Source organism: Delphinapterus leucas, chromosome 5, assembly GCF_059928025.1.
Source record: "Delphinapterus leucas isolate spDelLeu-1000000601 "Yukka" chromosome 5, BTC_Dleu_Yukka2, whole genome shotgun sequence".
Lineage (NCBI taxonomy): Eukaryota > Metazoa > Chordata > Mammalia > Artiodactyla > Monodontidae > Delphinapterus > Delphinapterus leucas.
The window spans coordinates 64,629,186-64,649,352 of record NC_143133.1 but is presented as its reverse complement, the minus strand read 5'-3'; the positions used below and the strand labels follow the sequence as shown (position 1 = coordinate 64,649,352).

The following is a 20,167-nucleotide window of genomic DNA, read 5'->3' as shown; positions in this document are numbered from 1 at the left end:
ACACAATAAATATTTTATGAATAAGTAGACAAAAGAGTAGAAAACAATGTCTATATGTTTAAACCAAATATCATCCTCTCTTTTCTAGGTTAACGCTTGTCCTCTCTCCACTTCTGTTCATTTGTTTATTTGTTTTAATTGGTAAAAGAATAGTTGAGGAGTTGGAAGTTAGGGAATGGGTAGTAGTACTCAGATCATTTTAATCAAGATGGGAGTAAGGGAATTTGAAGACATTTGACTGAAAGTAGGAAAAAAGTGGAGAAGTACAGGAAGAAATTTAGGGCAGAAATTCAGAATTCAGAATGAGAATCCCTCAGTCACAACTACCCTAAATCATGATCTATCATGGCCAAAAGCTGTGTGGTTTTAGCACACCTGGCCTGAACTCACAGTGCTAAGGGTTTATTTCCCAGCTCTGTACGCCGCTTAGTTGGATGTGGAGGTAGGTCACTTACACCCACCTTCCTCTGACCCAGCTTCTTCCTCTGAGAAGGATAACTAGAAATACCTGCCCACAAGCTCACAGAATTGTAGTGAAGATCAAAAAGGGTCAGACTTACACATAAGATTTGCTATGACACCCATTACAGATGTGAATCATGCAGCTTTATTATATGTAGGAGAAAATACATGTTTGGTGAATAATTGAATGAATGAATAAATAAGCCCAGTTTGCTGATGATCTTATTTAAATCCAAGACTAAATGCAGGCATGACTTCATCTTTAAGGTTTATATAAAATATAACCAACATATATGATATCATCATTACAAAGAAAACTCTCTCCCCCATTAAGTCACTGATCCTTAGACCTTCTTTATATGAGACAAAATTTTTTATTCCATCATTTGAGATATGGCTTGAAATGCACCAGGCCTGAGAAAGGTAACAGTGAGACTTAAATTACACTAAGGAATATATCACTATTTTCCTTTTTTAAAAAGCATGTTCTAATAGGGACTAAGGGGAAAATGCGTTTCTTTTGTTTTGCTTTGAATTTTAAATGGAATGTAGTGTGCTTTTTTTATCTGTACTGCTAAAGGAGAGAATAACTGTGTGATCTAGAAGCCAGACACCTACCACTCTGGTAGGTTATAAAAGGGGTCCTTCTGTATTTCCTCCGTTTTCCTGCCCTTGAAATTTTGGACCTCCTGCTTGATTTAACCTGACAGATAGCTATAATATTGATCTGAAGTTGAAAACAAAATGTAAAGACAACATAAATCCTAATTTATATATATCTCTGTATATATAGATATAGGTATTTCTAATTTGGAAGAAGATTAGAGTCGATCACAGGGGAAGTTTATTGATTTATCCCCACATACCAAATGCTCACGAATCTGCTCTTGCTATGATCAAAAGAGTCATCACAAACACCATAATAAAAAAAATCCACATGAAGAATCGGTCTATGACTTTTGCAACCTTTTTCCATTCGCTGCCCTTGGAATTGGTGGCCTTATGGTCTTTGAGGCATTTGGCAATGTATTCGATATTCCTCGTCAGCACTTTGTACCGTGCACAGTAACTGTCAACGTCCTGCGGGTTTTCACCCTGGTACCTCAAGTCATTTTTTAAGAGTTTGTTCATTTCCTTCTTTCTGGGAAGGTCTTTATTTCTGGTCGTCTTCAGATTAGCCTCTGGAAGGTTGCCATATACCTTCGTGAGGTGGTCCTCCTCCCTGTCTTGGCGGGGTCTAAGGCAGCTCTCACCCACGTCGTAGACAAACAAGATCCTAGACATGTATTTCAGGATGACTACCCTGGCCCAGTGTGGCACTGGCTGGGCCTCAGCCCCGCAGAAGTGGATATTCATCACCATGATGGTCAAGGCAGTGGAGGCTGTGATCAAGGCCATTGTGGCTATGTAGTATTTGCCTGGAAAATAACAACAGCCAAGTTAGCTTAAAACTGTCCTTGTGTTTGGCTCAAAAAGAAACAAACACCTTTTCTAAGGAAGCTGTATACACTGATGGTTACTATTATAGACTTTTGAATAAAAGTGGGTTCAAATCCCAGCTCTGTCATCACTAGACTTGTGACCTAGAGCAAGTTATATAATTCTGGTAAGCCTCAGCTTCCTTCTTAATAAAATGACTATAATATTAGTATCTAACTCATAGGACTATGACAAGGCTTAACTGAGAAAATACAGGAAAAGTTTTCAGTTTGCCCTGAGTTAAAAGGTTTGTAAATTTTTGCTGAGGTCATGTTGTGAAAAACTTCCACTTTCAACGAACAAATAAGTAAACAATGAATGATCTTGGTCAGTTCTCAGAATTGTCTTTGGACCTTGTTAATATGAAAGCTCATTACCATTGGGGAAGAAAGGAGACACTGCGTCACTCTCAGTCTTTAACATGTGATTGCGTAAAGCAAATATTCATGAAAAAGGAAAATTAAGGAAGGAAACAATAAAGATGAGGGTACAAATTTCTGAAATGTAGAACAAAGAACCTAGAAGATGAACAAAACCAAAAGCAAGCTTTTTGAAAAGTGTAATAAAATTGATAAACCTTTGATGAGGCCACTCACGGAATAGAGGTGGGAGAAAGAAAGAAAAAGGGATGCAAAAGAAAAAAATAAGAGAATAGAAATTTAGAAAACTATAAAATAATATTACAAATAGCTGTATGATAATACATTTGAAAACCTAGATGAAATTTCTGCGAATATATAAGATGTCAAATTTAGTGTAAGAAGAAAGAACACTTAAATAGAAATAGGAATTAACCAAATACCTCTACCCACCACCTTCCAAAAAGCTCTAGAGCCAAAAAGGTTTTACAGGTGAGTTTCACCGTATTTTTAAGGAACAGATAACTCATATCTTATGCAAGTTGTTCCAAAAATAGAAAAGAGGGAAAACTGCCTAGAAAATCTCATTTTATGAAGTAAATGCAGGCCTGGTTCCAAAAGTAGCAAGAAAGGAAATATTAAGGTCATTTCATTCATAGACACATTTGAGAAAGTCCTATAAAAATCATTGGCTAACTAAATACTACAGTGTCTTTAATTGATAATTCATCATGATAAAGAAGAGTTTAGTTCAACATCAGAAAACTGTAATATAATTCACTAACTTAATGGGGGAAAAGAAAAAAGCTCACACGATCATCTTAACAGATGAAGACAATGCATTTGATAATGATTATCATCTGTTTATTGTTTGTTAAAAGCTTTGAGTAAACTAAACATCAATGGAATCTTTCTTAACATTGTCAAGGCTGTGGGCCAAAAGCCTGGGCCAAAAGCCTGGATCAAATGCTACACTTGATGCAGGAAACTTCAACACACTTCTATGGGATTGTAACTCTATTTCATAGGTGCTACAAATAACAAATTGTGACAATTAATAAAGTTCTCAAGATCTGTGTACACCCTTCCAAAAAAGATACATTTCATATTATCACAGAAACAGAAAAAGTAATGCTTGTAAAATTCTTGAGACATGTTCTGAGACATCTTTCTTCAGAAATTGATCCAGCTTGCTTTTGAATCTTACTGCTAAAGAAGAGAGAGGGGTCTGTCAATTGATCTTGCCTCAAACAGGGTTATTATTAGATGTTGTCACTGTCAATCATTTCTGCCTCAGGAGAGGTGATAAAAGTACCAATAAACGTCTTCCTCTTTATTAGTGGTGGTGAGAACCTTCTGTGTCTATTTCTCAAAAAGGTGTACATGAGTGTGTGTGTGGGAGTGGGGTGGGGAGGTGTTGCTGGGAGAGACGTAACAAGGAAGAGATCTCCAAACAGAGAAACCAATGTAGTAACGTCTAAATACTGGGTAATACTGGATACAGGAGAGAGTAAAAGGGCAGTACAATACCCCTTTTATATTGCTTTCTAAGTCTCCTGGTGTTCTGAAATTTCTCCTCATTGATTACATTAAAGAACTAAAAATTAGGTCTAGCTTCTGATTCTCATAAGCATCTATTACAACAGCAAGTCATTGAGATAGACGTATTGATCTGGGTGTTATCCTTGGTGGCAGGAAGTAGGTATTAAAGGTGTTAGGAAGGATCTCAGAACAAGGGAGGTAAAGGAAAGGGGAAGCAGGGATGGCAGCCACAGTCTTCACTCCTTCTCTTAGAGGGACATTTCATTATTGCAAAATTTTGAAAGTGTGTTCTACTTGAGAATCACCTCAGATTCCCAAATCTTGCCCAAGATTGCTTAAAAAGAAAAACAACCTCTTTGGGTGTAGGAACCTGCATTTTTAACAAGCTCTCCCACACCTACTATACCCAGTAAAGGTTGAGAATTATTCTATCAAGGGTAGACGGCAGGCTTAAAAATCCAGCTCATCATTTCCAACACATTTATCACTCTTCCCAAGAAGAAATCCCTTGTAACGTGATAATAATAGTCACTTTTCTCTCAGTCCTCACCATATGCCAGGCTCCGTGTTAAGCAGTGGCACAATGAGGTAGCAATTACACAAATTTTCCTGCTGATGAAGTAGAGACTCAAAAATTAAGTAACTCTCTTCAGGCTGATCAAAGAATGAGTGGTGAAGTCAGAGTTCAAACGCAGATTTCTTTGACTTCAAAATCAGGGTCTTAATCTATAAGCCAGTGGTTATTAGACTTGAACAAAAAGCTCATCGAAATCACCTAGAAAGGTTTTAAAAACAGTTTGCCAGGCTTTACGGCCAGAGTTTCTAATTAAGTAGATCTAGGGTGGGCCCTGAGAATTTGCATTTCTAAAATGATGCTTATGCTGTGGGTCCAGAGACCATACTGTGGGAACCACTGCTCTAAACCATATCGCTCTCATTCCTCTTTTGGGTAAACCTGGAGACAACAAGACCAGCTTTGTTTCCAACAGCCACATCTCTTTTCAAAGATGCCAACTGAAGACACCAAATGAAGTATGTGACAGCCTGTGTTGAGTCTGAAGTTGACCTCATTGTTAGGAGTTTAAAGATACAGATACAACCCCAGTTACCACAGTGCTGACTCAAAGTGTAAGACACTTGAACTCACCTATCAGAGGGACATTTTCTGAGGCTGGCATGATCTCTGCCACCATGAGCTGAAATACAGTCATGGCCAACAGTATGGTCACTCCCAGGGAGACCTTTTCCCCAGAGGCTGCTGGGAGATAAAAACTCAAGGGAGCCAGAAAAGATATGAGGACACATGGGATGAGGAGGTTGACGATATAGAAAGAGGACCGCCTCTTTAGAAGGAGAGTGAATGTCACATCCGGGTAAGGCTCAGAGCAGCAGCCATAGGAGATCACATTCTTCACAGCAGGCATGCCATGCACCTCCCACTCTACATCTTCGATGAAGTCGGAGAGGTCTCCGCTGTCCAGGGCGTTGAATATATCCACCTGATTGCCATTGTAAGTCCAGGAACCAAAGGTCAGGTTGCACTGCTGGTTATCAAAGGGGAAGTAGGTGACGTCCACCACACAGGAGCTTTTGGTGATGGCTGGTGCATCCCAGGTGATCAGCCCATCATACCGCAGGACGACGTTGGTGTTGACAGGCTCAGAAGATTCATCATCAGCCCTGGAGGTCAGAGGAGGAAAATGAGAGCTGCTCGCCAGGACAACTCACCAAGCTCCTTACCCCCGATAGCTCGGCGCCCTGTGCCCATCACTTCAGTGTCTTGGCAGTGGCTCACCATTCCTGTCACCCTGGCTTGAAAGTCTGGAGTCAACTCTAATTTGCCCTCTTCTCCATTTCCTGTGAATAGTTAGGGCCGAGTTCTCTTGGATTCTTTCTTTAAAGCATCCCTGCTTTATGTCCCTTCCTCTCCATTCCCAGTGCCACTCTCTTGGTCCAGGTATAATTATTCAAACACCCAGAAAAAAAGTAAACGAGGCTAAAATCTAACAGGGGGCTCTGCTTACCTGATTTTGTTAACTGTGGGCACAAGAATATTAAAGTAACTTTTTGTTGCTGTTGAAAGAGTTGTACATGTTTACAGTAGAACATTTGAAAAACACAGAGAAAAAATTATTCACCCATAATCTAAGAGATAATAATTTATTCTAGATATAACTTCTTTTTGCTTTATCAACATTTATGCCTTACATCTTGGGGGTACAGAATTTCTGTTTCACTTTGGGGAATGACTCTTTCTCCATGACCATTGTAAGGCAGATGAAACAATGATCAAGTTTCCTCAGCCACCCTTGGGCCAGGGGCTGGCTGTGTGACCCGAGCTAGGTCCAAGTGATTCACTCTCCCTGCAGTTTAGATCTTAAGCAGAGTGACCCAAAGACCAAAAAAGACTCACACTGGTGATGGCTCCCTATAAAAGTCAATTAATTATTATTATTATTTTTTTAAAAATCTCAATATTCTCCACTGTCTTGAACTGTAGAGTAGTCCTGGTTTGTCCTTTCCAAGGCCTGGTCATTGATTTTTTTCCCTTTAATTCAGTGAGCTGTACGATATCCTTCCAACAGATTCCCTTTGTCACAAGGTAGACAAAGTCAGTTTCTAATGCTTACAGCCTTAACTGATATGTTTCTGTTAATATTTTAATGCACATTTTTCTAAGTGTTCCTTATGATTTTTTCCCTACAAAATATATTATGGCTAAATGTAATGTGGTTTGCTGAATTAGATTCTTACAGAAAAAGTACATTAGTGGAAAAACTGGTGAAGTCCAAATAGTCTGTAGTTTAGTTAATAGTATTGTATTAGTCTTCACAAATGTACTATGGTTACATAGATGTAACATTAAGGGAAACTGGGTGAAGAATAAACAAGAACTCTGTACCATCTTTGCAACTTTTCTGTAAAATTATCTCAAAATAAAAAAGTTAATTTACAAAATAACATTGAGACAATTTAAAAACATATATGATCATGTGTTCATATTCTTTTGCAACTTTATTTTTGTGGCTAAATGGTATTCAATTACATTCCATTATAGAGATGTGCCATAGTTATTTAACCAATTCACCTATTTTCAACATTATGGTTGTTTCCAGTTTTTACATTTACAAGCAATGCCGCAGTGAACATCTCTGTAGTCAAATTGTTGCGTTTATCCACTGACTCTTTCCTTAGGTTAAATTGCTAGAAGAGGGTGTGTTAGATCAAAGAACTGGCATGTTTTAAAAGTTTTTTTCCTACTTATTAAAATTTAGGTACCACAATGTTAACTGTAATGGTCTGATTGGGTCCACTCTAATCAGAGCATTACAGCTGAATTGTGGCACTCGATTTTTAATGGAGGTCTAGAGAGGGGATCTTTAACGTGGTCTTGTGAAGAGAACAAAATGAATATTTTGAAAATGCCTGAACCTACCCTCTGTAACAATGAGAAATATATATAGTTAGCTATACGAGAAGTGAGAACTGGAGGATGGGAACTCACCCATCCTACCTTCCTTGTTGTAAGAGATCTCGGGGTCAGAGAGAATCTATCTGGAGCTAGAATAATTGTATTAGTCATGGTCCCTGCAGAAAGTGGATGGCCCACTCAAATTAGATAATTTGAGGAGTGTTTAATGCAGGGACTATTTACAAAGGTATGGATAAGGTGTAGGGCAACCACTCCAGGGCTAGTAACAGCAGAGCTATTACCATTCCTGGGCCCGAAGAGGTGAAGGGAAGGTGCAGTTACCAAGACCTGGAAGGAAAGACTTGCTTAAGAGGGTCACCATGATAGGAGCTATACCTTTCTGTCAAGGGACACAGCAAGCCAAAGATAATAACTCTATAGGAAGAGAGCAAGGGAATACATGCCCTAACCTCACTCCCTTTTCTCCCTCCAATTGCTCACTAGTGCTTCTCATTGACCCAACCCAACCAGAAGCCAGAGGGCAAAGGAACCCACTGTCTGAAAACATCACCCCAACTACTCAGGAGGAGTTTAAAGACATTACTATTTAATTACTTCATGACCAATATCTTGTTTTATCTCCCTGGTTTCTCTGATCACATCTTTTTACAGCTCAGCACTTGCACTGGTTTCCTATTGCCGACCAAATACTTCCAAACCTCCTAAGTTCAGTGTCCTAGACGTTCCATGATCTACTCCCATCCCACTCTGTAGCCTCCCACTGGCCTCTGATGTCTTCCACTGGTCTCCTTCACTCGCACACCACCAATCAAGGCTGAAACCCTAACAGATCCTGTGATTGTCTCTCCTTTACTCAAACTCTTTCTTCTCCCTATAATACCCGCCCCACTTTCTGCAAATATAAATCTAATACATCCTTCAAGACAGCTCAGATGCCTACCCCTCTGAGAAGCCCCGCCTGCCCCTCCAGTCTGATGAAATCCCTTCACCTTTGAAGAGCTCTGGTACTTTATTTCTGTGTTATGAGGGGCTTACATTTTACATACATTTCTTATTGGACTGTTCATTGAGGTCAGAGACTGAGTCTTAAAATCCTAACCCCTCAACACATGAGTGAATGCCTTGCACAGAAGAAGGATTTAACAAAGAAAGGTAAGTGGGTAGGTAAGTGGGTTGATTGAATCAATATGGCTCATTCTCCTTTAGAAAGTAGCAATGACATCACAGAAATATCACAGAGAGATTTGGGTTAAAATCTTGGTCAGTTTCTGTAACCTTGAGCAAGTAACATTTCTGTCACCCACCTGTAAAAGTAGAGGCTATAATACCTTAAGGTTTCTTTTTAAATGTTATATTAAGTAAATAATTAATCTATTAATTTCTTATTGCTGCTGTAAAAAATTACCACAAACCAAGTGTCTTAAAATAATACAAATTTAGCATCTCTACAGTTTTAGAGGTCAAAAATCCGAAAATCAAGGTTTAGGCAGGGCTGTGTTCTTTCCAGAGGCTCTAAAGGAGAGTCCATTTCCTTGCCTTTTCCAGCTTCTAGAGGCTGCCTGCATTCTTTGGTTTAGGGCTCCTTCCTTCTATCACTCTGATATCTGCTTCCTTTGTGGCATCTGACTCTCCCACCTCTCTCTCTTATAAGGACTTGTAAGGTTGTTTCCAATGGCCCCAGCACGGTAATCTCCTCTCAAATCCTTAATTTAATCACACCTGCAAAGTCCCTTTTGCCACGTAAGGTGATCAGGGATTGAGATGGGGACACTCTGGGGGCAATTATTTTGTCTACCACGCTATGTAGAGCCCCAATTCACTGCCTGACACACAGTAAGTGTCCAATACATATGAGTTTCTTCTCTTTCCCTTCCCTCTGTTTCTAACTATGTTCTATTTTCCCAACTAGAAAATGAAAAAAATTACAGGGACAAAATTTCAAAATGGAGGTCGAGAGGGCAGCGTTCAATAATATGACCCTAAGAGATTATTTAAATTGTTTTCCTCTTACCTTCCCTTTCCTCCAACACTTAGTGCCCTTCACGCAGTCCCTTCTCCCCTGATCAAAGACTGAGCTGACTTCAGCTTCGCACTTGAGCAGAAAGACCTTTCCCAGCAAGGGCTGTAAGAAGCAAGATCTCCAGAACTGGAGAAGTGTGGGCTGGTGAAGGAGAGAACAGTGAGAATCAGCCAGTTTTTCTGGTACCAGACAGTGCCTGGAACCTCGACATAGGCTTGTTTCTTTACTCAGTCCCACAATCCACCCTTTTTCCTATCTCCAATCTCTCCGTCTTTCGTGTGTCCCCCTTATCTTCCCTTCCACGTCAAAAAGAAGTCCCTCTCGGGCTTCCCTGGTGGCGCAGTGGTTAAGAATCCCCCTGCCAATGTAGGGGACACGGGTTCGAGCCCTGGTCCAGGAAGATCCCACATGCCACGGAGCAATTAAGCCCGTGTGCCACAACTACTGAGCCTGCTCTCTAGGGCCTGCACGCCACAACTACTGAAGCCCGTGCGCCTAGAGCCCGTGCTCTGCAACAAGAGAAGCCACCACAATGAAAAGCCCACGCACCACAATGAAGACCCAACGCAAACAAAAATAAATAAATTAAAAAAAAAAAAGGGGTCCCTCTCTTTCTTTTCAAGGCTAACTTCTCTTCTTGTACTGTGACTTCTTTCCTTCCAAGTCTCTTTCAGGATTTCGCCTCTCTTGGTCTCTCTTATTCTCTCTGGCTCCTCTAATCCCCTCCCAACTCTGTTCCCAAGTCTCCCTACCAACTTCCCTTCCTCCCAGGCCCCTCCCACCTCTCTCCTCTCTGCACACCGCTCTCGAGAGTAATTGATGCCTGCTGCCTTCACTTCCCCATCTTGCTTGTATTCTTGCAATTTGGCTTCTTCCCAACTTTCAAAGTGTGCTCTTTCAAAGGTCACTCATGACTTGCAAATGGGCAAATCTAAAGACTCTTCTAAGAGTCTGTCAACCCTTCCCAAGCACTTCACTTTCTGAGTTGTTCCTAGACATCCTTTCTTCCCTTGGTTTCTATGAGGCAATTCTCTCAGTTCTCCTTCTACCCCTTTAACCATTTCTTCTGAATGTTCTCTGTAAATTTCTTCAGTGAAGAAATTCTCCAACTTTATCCTCAGCCATTTTCTTTCCCTCCTTGAGCAGTTCTATAAGGGCTAAAAGGGCTTTTGATAGCTCTAGCCGTGACCTTCTTTCCAGGCTGAAAACTTGCCTTTGCAATCTCTTTGTTGGTTGTCTCCTCTGTTCCTTTGGTCTCCCAAACTGAACAGGTCTCACACCAAACTCATCATCTTTTTCTCCAAACCTGTTCCTCTTCTGCCTCCTTTATTTCCAATGTCATCTTTTTTTTCTTTTTAAGGAGCTTTATTGATGTATGATTGGCATACAATAAATTGCATACATTTAAAGTATACAATCATAAAATTTGACATATGTATATCCAATCTCATCTTACAGTTTTTCCATCCTTTCAATTCTCTAAGCTACTTTAGCAGAACTTAAAGCTAAATTGTAGACCACTCTTTCTGAGTACAACAGGGTACCCAATTTCTTACTAGGTCTAAAATCCAAGTATTAAACCGGTCCATTAAAATCCAACCATTAAAACTCTCTCATAATAAACACACTCCTGAAATTTCTGTAATCCACTCTTTACCTAACCTAAAAATGTCAGGAATCCTTGCACCCTCTTATGCTAGCCATTATATTGACCATATACCTATACTAAGCAACCCCACCAGAACTTTATTGCTTTACTGACTTGGCAACAGCCAATACCTGCTTGAGTCATTATATTGTTAAAGAGCTCACTACCTCTTGGGAAAATTCATTCTTCAAATTATTAGTTTTTTTAAATTGCATTAAAATGCGATTAAAAAACCCTTTAACTTCTACTCATTGTCTTGGGTTTTGTCCTCTGGAGGAATTTTCTCTTTTTTCTCTACCTATTTTTCCTATGATTGCCTATGACAGCCATCAAGTCTTCCTAAGGACCTCTCTCTTCCAAACTAAGCATCAATAAATTCGACTGCTCCTCATATGAAATAGCTTCCAGGCCCAGGACCATCCTCATCACTCCTCAGCAAGTCTAACCCATGGATTCAGGCACCAATGGTGAATCTAGATGTTAAGCATCTTCCTGCCCAAACTATCTTTATCACACATGACTGGATCACCTGCCTTATACCCCTCTTTATTCTCCCTACCACCACTCAGGAAGCCCATTTTTTGGTCTACAAGTTTCTGTACCAGTTTCTGAGAAGTACTTATATTATATCAGGGAGCAGAAGATTCTGCAGGTCCAGGGATTCAGGTAGAAGGACCAGGGTCAGGGTCCTTCCTCGGGACCCCAAAGGACTGGGGTCTCTCCTTTGCCTGATCCTCTAACTCTCTTCTATTCTCATTTCAGTTGTTTAAAGGAATGCAAATGAAATCCAACCATAAGTCCATTTAGGGTTTCCTCTGAATAGTAAAACTCTGATGTTACTGAGAAGGAGAACACACAGGAAAATAGAGGATCCAAAACAGAACTGTCCATGATAGGAGGGGAAAGAAGACTAAAGAGTCAATCCAGAGGAAAAGAAGAGTTGATGAATCAGTGTGGTGAAAAGGGTCTGTGTGTGAAAGAAAAGGGGATCAGAACTCACACTTCTCAAAGCCAGCGATCTCGGGGGGAAAGGACGGAGAACGGGGACAAAATTTACCAAAGCCACAGCAGGCTTGTGTGAGCTCGTGAGTGCATAACTGGCTTCTCTGATAAAGGGGGACTGGGGTAGGCTTAACTTAGGTCATGCCAGCTCGGAAAGAAGTGTTTCAGTAAGAGCTGGGCACTGCTTCAGTCAATCAAAGCAGGAGGAAAAGGAGAACCAGCCTTCTGTTTTCCTCCAGGGAGAATTTTGAACTTATAGAATGCTGTAAGTGTTCTATGTAAAGTATATCCTCTGATTACTCTCCTGCACCCCGTGTGTGGGAAGAGGTAATGGACATCCTGGCTCATTCTCTTGCCTGCTATGTATGTGTATGTGTGTGTGTATGTGTGTGTGTGTGTGTGTGTGTGTGCTGAGGGGAGTGTGAACCAGAGTACTAAAGCACTAGCACTTGGATATGATCTTGCTCGGGAAGGGGTATGGAAGAGTTGCCATTCCAGAGTGGGGAATGGACAGCAGCATCAGGACTATGATTCATGAGGTCATGACCCTCGGACAAGCTCCCTGAGTAAGGACTGAGACTAAAATCCAGGCTGCAACCTACCAGTTGCTTCTTGAAGGGAAACTCACGTCCAGTAGAAGGCTGAGCTCTCCGGAGAGTCCCCCTGAGCTGCTCCTCATACATATGGCTCTGCTCAGAGGAACCTTTCCCAGCCCTGAGAAACTTGAGTTCCAGAATAAAAAGAGAGAGGAGCCCCTTTGACAACAGGTGGAGCATCTGAACCTGAATTGAGACAGCTATCTGGTTCCTTCTCAAAGTATGATCCGTGGAACAGCAGCACTACGGTCTGGAGCTTATAGAAATGCAGAACGTCAGACTCTACCCCAGACCTACTGAATCAGAATCTATTTGAGCAAAAGCTCCTCAGATGATTCGTGCACACTTTAAAATTTGAGAAACTTAAACCTTACCTACCCACTCACCAAGGCCCCTTGCTCTCGGACCAGGAAAAGGCCAACTGGTGATCTTATGATCTAGTTCATCTTCCACTCCATACAAGGTCCAAATTCCATAGGCCAGCTTCTAGCAGGCCCATTCTGATTTAATCTTAATCGTATCATGTATTTTTGATACATGATCTTAGACAAGGGAGCACCACTGTTAAGGGTTGAATTGCATCTGTGAAGACTTCGTATGTTGAAATCCTAGCCCCTGGCACTTCAGAATGTGACCTAATTTGGAACAGCGTCATTGTAGATGTAATTAGTCTAGAAGAGGTCATACTGGTGTGGTGTAAACACCTAATTCAACAAGACTGGTGTCCTTATACAAGGGAAAATATGGACACAGACAACACACAGGGAGAACACCATGTGAAGAAGAAAGCAGAGATTGTGGTGATGCTTCTACAAGTCAAGAAACTGAAGATTGCCAGCAACCACCTGAGAAACTAGGGGAGAGACAGGGAACAGAGTGTTCCTCACAGGCCTCAGAAAGAACCAACCTTACCAGTACCTTTATCTTTTTTTGTTTGTTTGTTTGTTTGTTTTGCGGTACGCGGGCCTCTCACTGTTGTGGCCTCACCCGTTGCAGAGCACAGGCTCCGGACGCGCAGGCTCAGCGGCCATGGCTCACAAGCCTAGCTTCTCCGCGGCATGTGGGATCTTCCCCGACCGGGGCATGAACCCGTGTCCCCTGCATCGGCAGGCGGACTCTCAACCACTGAGCCACCAGGGAAGCCCCAGTACCTTTATCTTGCACTTCTAGCGTCCAGAACTGTGAGACAATAAGTTTCTGTCATTTAAGCCACCCAGTATGTGGTACTTTGTTACAGTAGCCCTAGAAAACTAACACGGCTTCTAATACAGTTTCTCATCTGAAAAGGGGGCTGTAACTCTAAGATTTTATGACCTATTGTTTTATTATCTGAGGTTTTATGACCTTCACTTCAGGGACTAGGAACATGAATAGACTTAACCTCATGCATGTTTTAAACATTCCTTTTCCATTATGTTTACATTCTGTTACATCAATAAATTCATTCCCGAGAAACTACTGACTTGCACTTACTTGTTATACAGGACAATATCCGGCCTCCACACCAGGTCGCTGGGGATCCTGATGGAGTCCAGTCCATCATACTGGTCTCGATCCCATGTGAGATACGCATCGTGCCAGATTTGGCGGATCCACAAATAGGCAGTCAGAATTTGATTTCTTTCATCCTGCACAATTAACCCAGATACAACTTTATCCCATCAACACCTCAACCGAACGCACCTGTCTCTAGAACACTCATCTTCAAAACAGGAATTCCAAGAGCACTAGTCTATTTCCAATAAGAAAGTGAGAATTTTTCCAGTCTATCCCCTTGATTGACTGCCAGGGAAATGTTTTTTTCTGTGATTTAGTGTTAGGAATGTTAGGTGGACAAATATTTAAATCATCAGATCTCTGCATGGATCAACTGCCCAAATTTCTCTGAAAATAGATCAACCGATGATTCTTTTGAATGAAAAAGTCGGCAAACATCGATAATGTACCAAAGAAAAGTCTTTCAAGTTTCATAACTTCGTGTAATTAAACACATATAAGCATTATATAAGGTAAGTCATCTTAAAACATCAGCTTTTGGGCTTCCCTGTTGATGCAGTGGTTAAGAATCCGCCTGCCAATGCAGGGGACACGGGTTCGAGCGCTGGTCCGGGAAGATCCCACATGCCGTGGAGCAACTAAGCCCGTGTGCCACAACTACTGAGCCCACGCTCTAGAGCCCACGAGCCACAACTACTGAAGCCTGCGCGCCTAGAGCCCGTGCTCCGCAACAAGAGAAGCCACCGCAGTGAGAAGCCTGCACACCACAACGAAGAGTAGCCCCCGCTTGCGGCAACTAGAGAAAACCCACGCTCAGCAACGAAGACCCAATGCAGCCAAAAATCAATTAATTAATTAATTTAAAAAACCCCACCTTTTAAAAACTGGGGATAAAATTCACATTACATGAAACTCACCACTTTAACCATTTTAAAGTGTGCAGCTCAGCGACTTTCAGTTTATTCACAATGTTGTGGAACCACCACCATTCTCTACTTCCAGAACGTTTTGTCACCCCAAAAGAGGAAGCCTATGACCGTCAAGCAGTCTATCACTATTCCCCCATTATTCCCACAGCCCCTACTCTGCTTTCTGTCTCTATGGTTTTGCTGATTTTGCACATTTCATAGAGATGGAACATGTAATGTGTAACCAACTTTCTTCAGATGATATAAGACTGTTAGTGTTAATGGCCAGGATTACATAATTTAGTGAAATTAATTTTGTAGAAAGCTTTCTTCCCCTGGAGTTCCCTTCTCCCATCAGCTTGCACACAGAGCTCTGTGTTCTCACGTTCTCTCAAATTCCCAGTTCAGACATTCCCTTCGGAAAGCACTGCTAGTTTCATTCTAAACATTTCAGAGTTACCACTATGTTACTCACCATATCCTTAATCTGAGAAAGTGTAATCTGGAGCGTGACATTCAGAACTTTATCTGTATCCTCTACTGGACGAAGAGCATTGGAATAATCTTCAAAAATGTCATTAAACAACTTGTGAGCATATTTTCCATCTGCTGTTTCTCCAGCTGCTCAAAAGAGGGACCTGATCAACCTTCAGTGTCATGTATATTTTAAGGCAAAGAACAACAGTCCAAGGACTAGCGTTGGGGATAATCTAGCATCAGCTGGGGACAAGCTCTAGGTCGATGGGAGTTATTTTTCTGGCACACCCTACAGGATTAGTATGAGTCAGTAAGAAGACGAAGTACTTCCTTGCATTAGAACATTTGTTCTTTTTCCTGGCCCACCCTAAAACCCAAAGAAGTGGCCCCAGATGAGTGACAATGGTTACACGCCCACCAGCCTCTTACCTCTCAGTCTGGAGGCAGCAAAGTAAATCCAGCAACAGGAGATGCAGAAGTGGGGCCAGTTCATCTTTTTCCTAAGCCTCTGTAAATTCCCAGCCAGGCAGTGCGGTCTTCCAGTTCTCTCTGTGAATGGGAAGGGTCTGGTCACAAAGCACCTACTCTGCCACTGTCTCTGCACAGCAAAGAGCTCAGGGCTTGCAGTGCACGTAGGGCCCTAGGTCCTGAGATCCCTCCCCATTGGTAATCTGAGACTGGCAGCTCCAGTAGCTGAGAAGTCAGGAGCCCCAGGTGTGTTAGGTCAGGCAGTGCTGTTCTAGGGGAGCCACCCTGGTTGAGCATCCCTAGCTACCTTCAGCAGGAATATCCAGACCAAACTTTTAGGGGAAGAGAGGTAGGAGTCTGACACTCCCTGAGATTCCACCTAAGCAGACCGGACACTTTCTATACCTGCAGCAAGAAGACTCAGCCGGGGACTAAGAAAAGCTGAACTGACCCAGCCATGGGACAGCCATCTGGAAAGGCCCTATGCATTTGGAGTGGCTTTTGAAGAGGGAAACAGAAGCAGTTCCACAATCTCCGGAATAGACTGGCATTTGGGTTTCTTCTCTGCCTCTGCTTCTCACCACTCATTCAGTTGTCCCACTGAGCACAGATCTTGTATAGGAAGGGGTGTGTGTGTGTGTGTGTGTGTGTGTATGCAGGTGGATGGGGGGCAGAAGAGCATTCACTTGCTTCAGAAGCAGCGGCACTATGATTTGGATTAGCAGTGCAGGACCTAGGTTTGACTGCCAGCCCAAATCCTCCCTCATAATACAGAGCTTTCCTGAGCTAGAAACTGGGAAAATAATATTCCCTGTCTCCCAGAGCTACTGGGTTACTGTATAGAGAAGCACTTTGTAAATTGTAAAGCACTATGTAAATGTTAGTAATTTTCACCGCTGATCAGCTTTGCAGATACAGAATTTCTGTATTTACCAAGTCACCCAGTGTTTACTAGCTCTTTAAAAAAAAAAAAAGGTTCAAAGGCTAACCAAATCAGCATGAAAATGATTCATAACTGGTGATGATATTACTAAGGACGCTTTGCATTTGAATGCTGCTTCTTATAATTTCAGTCATTTCTCATATGTGATCTAATTTTGCTCACACAAAAGAATGTCAGTTTCCAGTTGCCACAGCCTGTCCCTTCTCTTGCCTGGGGAAACTGCCTTGGGAAACCAAATTAAGATCATTCAGTTGCCTGGAATCAGAGCAAGGAAATTGGATAGCTGTACTTCATCAAGTTACAGCCTTCTTATGAGTCACCCTGTCCCTCTTCAGGAATATATCTTCCGAATGGAACAGACACTCAAGCCGTCAGCTAAGTGCGTTTCCTAATTGCCTATGCCCTTGTGTTGATTGTGAAGACGTTATTTTTCTGACGCCCTGAGTCTGACTCACTCATCACATGACACAGTTCCCGGTGCCCACGCACAGGCCTTCCTCCTCCAAAAAACCATCGGCTCTGGAATCTCAGAAGCTGAAGGTCCTTTTGAAATTGAGTTGAATGCCTCATTTTCTCCTGAGGAAACTGATGTCTAGAGATTCGAATGGCTTCCTTCCAGCAGCACTCGGCGGGAGACAGACTCCAGGCCACCCACACCAGTCTGATGTGCTCCCCACGTTAGTGCAGCCTCTCCTTCTCATGGTGAGAGAAGCTCTGTCTTATGTGTCTTTGATGCCTCACATCACTGAGAACAGCCCCTGGGAATAAGTGCTCAGTGAACACGTGGTGTTAGCTACTGCAGCTGCTGCTTGAAACCTGCCTCGAAAGTAATCATCTCTGGTAGTCTGATTGCTTTTGATTAACTCAGTTCATTCAGTTGGTCACTTGAAATTAAAAAAAAAAAAGGTAACACTTGATGCTCACCTGTCAATGTTAACACAAACCAAATTAAACCAATACTTTTGGGGGGAAAATTCTGAATGAATTTTGAAATTCTGAAATTAGAAATTTCAAAATATTTTGAAATTAGAAAGTATAGAATGAATTCTCAAACTCATTCAGAATTTTCAAATTCTGAATTGAGAATTCAAATTCTCAAATGAATTCTCAAATTCATTCTAAAAACAACCACTAGGTGTTTTCCCTGGGACCTGTGCACTTTTACCCAATCACTGTTTCCCTTAGCTCCAAAACACACCAAAAAACAAAAACAAAAACAAAAACAGAGGGCTTCCCTGGTGGCGCAGTGGTTGAGAGTCCGCCTGCTGATGCAGGGGACGCGGGTTCGTGCCCCGGTCCGGGAAGATCCCACATGCCGCGGAGCGGCTAGGCCCGTGAGCCATGGCCGCTGAGCCTGCGCGTCCGGAGCCTGTGCTCCGCAACGGGAGAGGCCACAGCAGTGAGAGGCCCGCGTACCGCAAAAAAAAAAAAAAAAAAAAAAAAAGAAAGAAAGAAAAAAAAAAACCAGAGAGAGAGAGAGACCTTTAACATAGTGGTCCTGTAGCTTGTAGGAAAATTATGGAAGAAGTAATCCGTTGAGTTCACCACTCAGAGCTCAATAAGGCTAAAAAGCAGGCAGATATGCTTTAGACTGATTTTCTAAAATACGGGTTCAGACAATGAAAATAATCTGAATAAACCTCAGCCATCTAGAAATCTGGAACCTCCAGAGTACACCCTATTTCCTGAGAGCCCATTAACAGGAATGGTCATATCTGTTGGCATATTAATTCAGGTTCACAGAGCCCTAAATAGGTTGGGAAGGTCACGATATTCATGCCAGCAGCTACCTTTCCCCAGCTCATGGGTAGAAATTCCGAGCAGCATTTCACCACAGTTTGTGTGGTATCACTATCTGAGGGAGTATATTCTGGCCAGAAAAAAGGGACCCACAATTCAGAAAATTTCTAGAGAACACAACAGCCCTTTCAATGTCTGCACCTTTTGAGAAGCAGCCTTCCTTGCCACAATAAAGGATTCCAGCCATTTCAGAGTCGCTGGGAGCCAAATCCTCCTCTACGGACCAATCTTGAGGGACTTGTCTATTCCCAAAATATAATATTAGGCTATTAGAGACATTCTGTAAGATCTTAATATGTTTTTTTTTTTTTTTTTTTTTTTTTGCGGTACACAGGCCTCTCACTGTTGTGGTCTCTCCCGTTGCGGAGCACAGGCTTCGGATGCGCAGGCTCAGCGGCCATGGCTCACGGGTCCAGCCGCTCTGCGGCATGTGGGATCTTCCTGGACTGGGGCACAAACCCGTGTCCCCTGCATTGGCAGGCAGATTCTCAACCACTGCGCCACCAGGGAAGCCCCTTTATATGTTTTAACACAATTTTTGTTGTATAAGAAATACATGTCTAGTGTAGCAAGATTAGGAAGTATAGAAAAGCACAATGAAGGAAAAGAAAGGTCACCCAGAAGAATCCAACCAGGCAGAGACAGACAGTGTTCATGCGGCAGCCACCTTTTTCAATGGTTATGGAACTGTGTTGTCATGTCCTGTGAGATCTGGAGGGACCCAGGTCAGTAGCAGAACTCTGCCTCACTCCGTGAAGATTATAAGTACAAAGAAGCGCGGAGGGTGCTTCTAAATACTCCTTTCCTGTTCTCATGGTGTTGCATTGTAGTTCACACAGGATCTACCTTGAATGGTTTCCCATCCTTTCCTACCTTCTCCCTCCCTCAGGGTCCCAGCTCAACCCTTTTTGGCTGAAGCTGCTGAGAACCCTTTGCCCATTGAGCTCATGCCTTCTGGGGGCATCCCTGGCTCCATTCCAGGAGAAGGATGGCAGTGCTTCTGCTGTTTGGAATAGAGCTCCTGCCTGACAGAGAATCGTAGTGAAATTTTTGCCAAAAGACCTTCTCCCCAGTAGCAGAGGGGGAGGGAGGGGGAAAGACAAAGGAGTGAAAAGCACAAATACCTTCATTCTGTTACATGTTTTTTTTTAGCAAAAATCAAACATAATGCTTTGTAAAGGATTTCCCCCCTACAAATTAATATGGCATGGATATTTTCTCCATTTCATTAAATCTAGAATCTGAATATTTTTAACCTTTGAAAAGCTCATGGAGACCAACTAGCTGATCTCCCTTGTTTTACAGATGAAAAGTCTGAGGTCCACCCAGAGAGGGGGTAGACAGGACAGGATGACAACTCTCCACTGAGAGCCAAGCCAGAGACCCTCAGCCTCCCTAGGAGCCTAAGCTCTTAGCAGAGGAGAGCTGTCCTGAGTGCTCAGAGCTGTGGCAACTGCTAACCAATGCCTCCCAACTCACTGAAATCTCAGGAGGTTCCCCAATGGGCCTCTGACACCCTATTTCACACTACTT

The 20,167-nt window shown here is 42.3% G+C and overlaps 1 protein-coding gene across 1 annotated transcript; it reads right to left on the bottom strand.

Moving 5' to 3' along the window:
* Positions 1-166: 166 nt before the first annotated feature.
* Positions 167-16,460, bottom strand: CHRNA9 (cholinergic receptor nicotinic alpha 9 subunit). Its single transcript, XM_022567143.2, has 5 exons — positions 15,853-16,460; positions 15,422-15,567; positions 14,015-14,169; positions 4,990-5,522; positions 167-1,880 (listed from the first exon to the last, which is right to left on the bottom strand). Exons 1-5 carry the CDS (start codon positions 15,914-15,916, stop codon positions 1,336-1,338), a joined length of 1,443 nt encoding a protein of 480 aa, XP_022422851.1. The 5' UTR covers positions 15,917-16,460; the 3' UTR covers positions 167-1,335.
* Positions 16,461-20,167: the final 3,707 nt, after the last annotated feature.

Bases quoted from the DNA above. Each gene is read 5' to 3' on its own strand.
- CHRNA9 (XM_022567143.2), bottom strand. From the start codon at position 15,916: ATGAACTGGCCCCACTTCTGCATCTCCTGTTGCTGGATTTACTTTGCT. The intron at 15,568-15,852 runs GTAAGAGGCTGG...TCTTTTGAGCAG, and splicing joins TGCTGCCTCCAGACTGAGAG to CTGGAGAAACAGCAGATGGA. The intron at 1,881-4,989 runs GTGAGTTCAAGT...GTTATTTTCCAG, and splicing joins AGAAAATGTCCCTCTGATAG to GCAAATACTACATAGCCACA.